Here is an 8,261-nt window from a genome sequence, read left to right on the forward strand (position 1 = left end):
CGGTGTATCAAATACTTATTTGCCCCACTCTACATTGTTGGGATGCTGATAAACTCTGCATCATATTTCACCTATTCTGATAACAAGACTTTTGCATGTCATGTAAGATTTTTAGGTTATGAGCTTTTTTACAATTTGAAACTGTTATGAAAACAGAGCCAAAACCATTGTAAGAATAATGTATGTAGTGTATTCTAAAATCATTTTATTATATATTTTAGCATTTAAAACTGAGCCATTCATATGATTAAAAATCCTGAGAATATTTATGATAGCAAAAAAATAAAAAAAATGTCATGCAGGTAAATGTCCTCAATATGGTCTCTAAAAAGCACACAGGAAGATTAACAAAGTTCCATTTATTTTCAAAAATAGATACATAAATACAATTCTGAGTAAATATTTGTACAAATAATGAGCCTAAGGCACTACAAAATAAAGGTCTGAGAATCAGGGTATAAACAACAGCTGCAAACATCTGTGCATCTGTTTCTGATACGGAGTAAAACTTGATTTCAAAGTAGTCTCACCATGGGTGCAGGTATTCTAATGCAATGTACTGCACACGCACAGATCTTTAACCAACCTCACCCGTGGTCTAGATCAATGTGCAACACAAGCAACAAGTTTCTGAGTATCACATATCTGTTGGTCAGAGTACAGAGCGATATTTACATGCAAACATGAGCCACACAGCACATGCGTTCTCTGGATAGACAAACACCCGAACACGGACAGCCAGCCTCACATGGTCGCCACGACAACACACTATTTCCTCACAGAATGGAGACCTGCAAAAAGTGACAGTGTATTAAATATGAAGCACTGCACATTTTCTAAATTAATATAATCAAATACAGCAGTAAAAAATATTCTTCCATAAAACCAATACTTGTACTTTTGACAAGCTCAGACAGACAAAACTGATGCCGGTGTTCATTAACCCTTACAGGCAGATTCTTAGATAAGCTGAACTTGTACACAATTAAGCCAGGGGAGGGATGGCATGACTTTTGCTATATTATCTGTAAAGCAAATATTTGTCTGATTCATACATGATAGCCTGTATGTGTGTTACTAAGGGATTACTTATCTGATATTTATCTGCTACTAGCCTATTTCTCATAGTGCTCAGTACTTACCTACCTGTTAATTATAGTAATTGAGTAAGAGTTCTGGTGACATCATTCACCTGTAAGGTATTTTACTGGTTATCTGTATTCACTTGATGCCCTCCATTTTCGGGACTGAGCCAATAAACCTGACCTAAAATGTATACTCTGTCAGAGTCACTGTTTGTACATGACAGACTGTTGAGCTGTCATTACTTTACTAATGCAACAAAACTCATTTTTCATTTTGCAATGAACATTATAATACATGTATATCAGGGCAGGCTGTATATTTGGTAAATATTACAAATTACTCCTATTTAATTGTCTTTCAACTGTCTGTTTAATGTGACAATTTTGGTCCAATTAAGACAGTGAGCATGCCTGTGGAAAAAGAACCAAGGCAAAGTATGAACCTAAACATGAATTTTGAAAATCATCACATCCCTAGTCAGGATGAAGTTATTTCCCTTGAGCAACTGGTTAAGGGATTTACTAAACACACATACAGTGCCTTGCGAAAGTATTCGGCCCCCTTGAACTTTGCGCCCTTTTGCCACATTTCAGGCTTCAAACATAAAGATATAAAACTGTAATTTTTTGTGAAGAATCAACAACAAGTGGGACACAATCATGAAGTGGAATGAAATTTATTGGATATTTCAAACTTTTTTAACAAATAAAAAACTGAAAAATTGGGCGTGCAAAATTATTCAGCCCCTTTACTTTCAGTGCAGCAAACTCACTCCAGAAGTTCAGTGAGGATCTCTGAATGATCCAATGTTGACCTAAATGACTAATGATGATAAATAGAATCCACCTGTGTGTAATCAAGTCTCCATATAAATGCACCTGCACTGTGATAGTCTCAGAGCTCCGTTTAAAGCGCAGAGAGCATCATGAAGAACAAAGAACACACCAGGCAGGTCAGAAGACTGATCAGAGATGCAGCCAAGAGGCCCATGATCACTCTGGATGAACTGCAGAGATCTACAGCTGAGGTGGGAGACTCTGTCCATAGGACAACAATCAGTCGTATACTGCACAAATCTGGCCTTTATGGAAGAGTGGCAAGAAGAAAGCCATTTCTTAAAGATATCCATAAAAAGTGTCGTTTAAAGTTTGCCACAAGCCACCTGGGAGACACACCAAACATGTGGAAGAAGGTGCTCTGGTCAGATGAAACCAAAATCGAACTTTTTGGCAACAATGCAAAATGTTATGTTTGGCGTAAAAGCAACACAGCTCATCACCCTGAACACACCATCCCCACTGTCAAACATGGTGGTGGCAGCATCCTGGTTTGGGCCTGCTTTTCTTCAGCAGGGACAGGGAAGGTGGTTAAAATTGATGGGAAGATGGATGGAGCCAAATACAGGACCATTCTGGAAGGAAACCTGATGGAGTCTGCAAAAGACCTGAGACTGGGACGGAGATTTGTCTTCCAACAAGACAATGATCCAAAACATAAAGCAAAATCTACAATGGAATGGTTCACAAATAAACATATCCAGGTGTTAGAATGGCCAAGTCAAAGTCCAGACCTGAATCCAATCGAGAATCTGTGGAAAGAACTGAAAACTGCTGTTCACAAACGCTCTCTATCCAACCTCACTGAGCTCGAGCTGTTTTGCAAGGCGGAATGGGCAAAAATTTCAGTCTCTTGATGTGCAAAACTGATAGAGACATACCCCAAGTGACTTACAGCTGTAATCGCAGCAAAAGGTGGCGCTACAAAGTATTAACTTAAGGGGGCTGAATAATTTTGCACGGCCAATTTTTCAGTTTTTTATTTGTTAAAAACGTTTGAAATATCCAATAAATTTCGTTCTACTTCATGATTGTGTCCCACTTGTTGTTGATTCTTCACAAAAAATTACAGTTTTATATCTTTATGTTTGAAGCCTGAAATGTGGCAAAAGGTCGCAAAGTTCAAGGGGGCCGAATACTTTCGCAAGGCACTGTATACCCTGCTGCTTATACAGTAGCTTTCAGACCCCTTCACATTTAAAGCCCCTTCCAAACATGATACCTAGGAGTTTTTGGGCTACATGTAGCGTGTAGCAGATGTTTTCTTTTTTTGGTGTTTGGACATAGAGATGCCGTGTGCAAAATTCCCAGCAAGACTTGATGTAGCTGGACACAACCACAAGGTTCAAGCAATAGCCAATGTCATGTGAGGCAGACAGTGTTATTCCACTGCAGTCTGCACTGAGGATAAGCAGTGCTTTGAGTTCAGTGACGGCCCAATTTCCAGCTATTCTGCGCCAGCTCACGCTGCTAAAGTGTATCTTCTCTGGGACCTTTCAGAGTAAACTTTGTACTGGCTAGTGGTATTAGGTCCTTTATCTTTATGCCCAAATTTCACTGCCTGCCTGAAATACTGTATACGCCACAAAAAGAGAGTGGTCAAGTGAGGTACAGAGTGAATGAAGAGAGGAAGCAGTATTAGTGAGAACAAAGCAGTGAAACAGAGAACATGTGGTGCATTATGTGTATAGTGATGGCAAAAATGGGAAATTTTATCCATTTAAATCTACAACAATAACATTTGCAAACAGTAAAGAAGTCTGAATACATTCTGAAGCCACTGTAGTACATTCAGAAATGCATCTTACCTGAGGCAAGTGGCAAAAGCTCTACGAGCATTGCAGTGCAGGAAGTGGATAGGGAAACCTTTGAAGGTGTGCCCGTCCGGCACTGCCCTCCTTACTGCATCCTGAAACTCCTCGTTACCACAGGAGACACCAGTACAGCGCTCCAGCTCATAGGCTGATAAGGCAGAGGAGAGCAGGTAGGACAGGTGGTCATCCCAGACCGTTGCCAGCTCCAGGTCCTAGAGGAGAGTCAAACACAGAGCCCATACTCAAAGGATCAGTTCACTCAAATCATCAAAAACTTTGTGGTGTTCAGTGGTATCTAGCTATGCCCAGGTTTGTGACAAATACACAAACAGACAAATACACTTTAGAACACAGTATAATATTTAAACAAATATAAACTATTAACCCTGAGTGTTTCACCCAAACCTGCAATGTTCAATACAACATGCTCTTATTTAATTTAATCAAATTTAGAATTTTTTTTTCCAATAAGACACTTGGGCCACTGGGGGGCTATCTGAACAATAGTGGACTCTTGTCACTGTGCTTGTAGCTGTCTTCCTAAACACACATGGTTGAGTAGTAAATCATCTAAAACTTGAACTGTTCAACTGTGTGTTTTACCTTCCTGTGCTCAGAGATCAGGAAGCGCATCTCCAGCTCCAGCTGGTTGCTGGCAGCAGCAGGATCCAGAGAAGGGGCACAAAGTGGAGGCAGAGGTGGCAAAGAGGTGGTGGAGACCAGGGCACAGACAGACTCCAGAGCCTCACTGCTCATGGCCTTCCACTGAGACTGATTCTGAAGGAGGACAAAGAAAGGAAACAGTGGCATTTAGCTGATGCTGCCACCTAGGGTTACTTTTTTCATTTACACAGCTGAACCAGTGCACTGTAGCTGCTGGAGATCCGATGCCTTGCTTTAGAGTAACATGACAGGACAGGGGCTGCTGATAAATGGAACTGTTGCAGAGTCAATTTCCCTGCCCACATATTGGTCCCTGGTCTGATGACTGAAAGTGGCAACCATTCAGTCACAAGCCCCCTGCTCTGAGCTCCAGGCTACTGCTGCCCTCTGTCTGCTACTGTTCATCCGATTAGATCTCCTCTGGCCAATCTGATATGCAGCATGAATGAAGATTTTCATATTGAAACTCATTTCACCAAGCCCTGAGCTTCACTTTTAATACAATACTTGTCAATGACAGAAAGGTGAACAGCATAATATGTCAGTGGATGTTTTTTCAAGATCTGTGAAATATGAGTAAAATTTCTATCATCAGAGTGACGGTTCCCACCTCACCTACTCAGTGATGAAGGTAGGGGGACTGTGACACCATGCTCCTACCTGGAAGTCAAAGACACAAAGCTCCACAGCATCGGACGGCTGGCAGTTAGCCAGAAAGGTCTGGTGGTTAAAGACACAGCCCACAGTGCGGTAGGGGGAGGAGGGTTTGGGCTGCGGGGCCAGGGGTGGGGCATCTGGGTCTATAGCCTGGTGGAGGTATCTGACCGCATGTAAGGACGAGAAGCACACTCAGTCCCATTACACACATACTAATAAATTGATGGATGGATTAAAATGACACATGATGCACAATTTCAAATGTATCTATATAAATAGATGAGTTAAAATAATGTTAGATAGTATTTACAAATACTCTAGGTCATACTATTTAATAGCATTTATTAACTGTATTGATAAAACAGAGGGAAAAGAGCTTGAAAAGGTTCCAGTTACCACTCACTGGATTCTAAGGTATCCTGCTGACAAACACACAGACTGTCTGATGAGCTAACTGAGGCAAGTTCAAAAGATGCCTTTGGCTGTGTTCAGTTTTAGCAGTCACAGTAAAACACAGAGTAGTACATTTTGGAGGATCACAGATTATCATTAATATGCTGCATTTCCTGCGTCCAATATGCTTTTACCTTTCCAAGAGCAACATTGTAGAAACTGTAGAAAACAGTAAAAGCAGGTATATTACATGACCTATCTGCTGTTAAGCTGTGCCAGAATAAGCCAGATCCAGCACCTCTCAAATTGTGACCAGCATCTATTTTCATCAGCCCGGCACCTCATTTACACATGAAAGAAATTGAATATATGAATAATATATAAAAAGTTTAAGTACTTTTGGTACAACTAGTCTTTTACAAAGAACTGTTAGACTAAAATTAGAATAATTAAATACACTAAAAACAGGCAGTTAAGCTAATTACATCACAACGCAACCTGTCCACAGAGGTCACACTGGGTCAGATGCACATTCAGTGTAACATTATGTTAGCCACAGAGCGAAAATGCGAAAAAGAAGTAGCAGCAGAGCAAAGCTAGTCAGAAATCAAAGGCTAAACAGGCCAAGCTGGACCCAGTTTTAAAGCCTGAAACTGTTAATGAAAAGGTCAGGACAAGCCAGTCTGAATAACATGAAAGAGGACTCCTGCCCCATGAGTGTGTTATGGGCCGTTTTAAATAACTGAAGGTAAGAACATGTTTATTTAACATTACTGCGTTATATAGTCTCTGGTGTGTTTTTAATTTGGCACTGTAATATTCTGAATATAATAACATAATAATAATGTTAATGCGTAGTGGAGTAATAAGGCCTCAAACATGACGTCACACTTGCTAATGACTGAACGGATTAGAGGCCGTGCCCTCACAGTTGCTAGTCACTATAAACACACAACAAAGATGTTTTGCCTCTAAGCTGCTCCCTTAATGTGGAAACTATGCAAACGTACAAATTAAGCACTGCTTATCTGGTGTGTGTATAACAACAACACCAACAACAAAACAAACCTGTGTGCTGTCAGGCTCTCCCAGAAGGTAATACTACCATCAGTACCGCGGGTCAGGACCCAGGTGTGTGGCAATCCCTTGGCTTTTGTGCCCACACATACGTATGCATCCAGGCCAAAGCCCAGCAGGAGGCTACACAGCAGGGTGGCATGATCCTCACAGTCCCCCTGGGAAGGATACACAATGATGTGTTCAGCCCTTCTGAGAAGTAAAATATGAAAACTACATTATCAGTACTATGTCAGAAATGTTTTAGGAGGATACACCTATACTTAACCCTGCACCTGTCAAGCTGCAATAGATTCTTTTAATCCTGGTGAAACCTCTTAAGGAAATTGGGTTCTTGAACCTCTGCCTTTTACTGAGGATCAGTGTTCTGGTTGAAAAATAACTTTATTCTTAAAATAGTACAACCCTATCATCTATTACAACCCAGGTTTCACAAATATATGGCAACATTTATCTTAAAATGTTTATGACCACATACATAACTCTTGAAATGTTCCAGCATTGTTCTCAAAATATTACACCTTTTGTTCCACAAAATATTACAACCTCATCCTCTAAATATTACAGCCTGATTTATAAATTACAGGAAATTCTTACTACTTATTTCCAAAATATTGTGACCTTATCTATTGTGACAGTATGACTGCTCATAAAAATATTACAACTTTATTCTGGAAATACTGAAACTTTATCTTCAAAAACAGTAACTTCATTCTCCAAATAATATAACTTTATTTCCAAAATATTATAACTTATATCATGAATTATTTCTTCCTCAAAATCTCAGATTTTTTAACTTAACAGTGATCCTAATACATCACTGTAAAAATGTTCTTGAAATATTTCATGTTTGTCTTTGTCGTTTAAGCCTTTACTGACACTCTGCTGGAATCTCAAACAAAATGAGCAGATGTTAATAATATAAGTGAAAAAACTGTTTAGTTGTGACCTCTGTTTCAGCACAAATTCAGAATTTAAAGTGTAATGCCATGGAGTTTAATCCTGGCGTATTCTAATTGGCCATATTTAGACGAATTTACTGCCGTCTCCACACTATACCTGTTGCCTGCTTAATTCACTGCTTCACTACAACAATCACTTAAACTAGAAATACAATATCCTGTCCTCACTGCCCTATTAGCTTTTCTCAGAAGTGTTGATCACATCTGTTGAACAGGAAATAAGTTCTATAGACATCTAATTGTCTATGACGGTAAGCAAGCCGTATTTTCACTTGAACAAATTTTCTAGTAAAGAGGAGTGGGCTGAGCAAGGGACTGCTGCTAGTGCTGTGTGCTGGCTTGGGCTACAGGCAAGTCAGATTGATAGATGTTCCCCAGAAGTGCTAATATGGATGGGGACAGATGAGGCTAAATTAATTTTCCTTGGAATGAAACTCATAAATCACAACTGACAAGGGCCACTTTGTGAGAGTTGTGTTGTGTCTCTCTTGCCAGCTGAGAGGCAGGAAACATTTATCCTGTGGCAGTCTGGGAAATGCTGCACTATTTAACTGAGAGATGAAAATGCATCAGTCAGTCAACTGTGCACAAATCGTTCTTTCTCAGAAATGACACAATCGGCTGTACTCAGAAAAGGAGTCAGTGTAAACACATCTGAGCTAAGTTCATGGGGTGCTTTCTGGTTTATGGAACAACGCCTTCCTTTTAAAGGCCACAGAAATTCAAAACATAAATCTGTGTCGGAAGGCCCAGACTAAGCTTAAACGGGTTTG

At 40.0% G+C, this 8,261-nt stretch overlaps 1 protein-coding gene across 1 annotated transcript in view; it reads right to left on the bottom strand.

The window, feature by feature from the left end:
- Nucleotides 1-373: 373 nt before the first annotated feature.
- The window catches only part of cep76 (centrosomal protein 76), a 14,786-nt gene continuing 6,898 nt past the window's right edge, over nt 374-8,261 (bottom strand). The window contains exons 9-13 of the mRNA XM_020606778.1: nt 6,518-6,684; nt 5,060-5,219; nt 4,340-4,513; nt 3,731-3,948; nt 374-791 (exon numbers count right to left, since the gene is read on the bottom strand). Of these exons, the coding sequence (XP_020462434.1) occupies nt 653-791; nt 3,731-3,948; nt 4,340-4,513; nt 5,060-5,219; nt 6,518-6,684 (858 nt within the window). The 3' untranslated portion in view covers nt 374-652. The remainder of the gene's footprint in view (nt 792-3,730; nt 3,949-4,339; nt 4,514-5,059; nt 5,220-6,517; nt 6,685-8,261) is intronic.

The sequence above is a fragment of the Monopterus albus genome, unplaced genomic scaffold (assembly GCF_001952655.1).
Source record: "Monopterus albus unplaced genomic scaffold, M_albus_1.0 scaffold81.1, whole genome shotgun sequence".
NCBI classification, from domain to species: domain Eukaryota; kingdom Metazoa; phylum Chordata; class Actinopteri; order Synbranchiformes; family Synbranchidae; genus Monopterus; species Monopterus albus.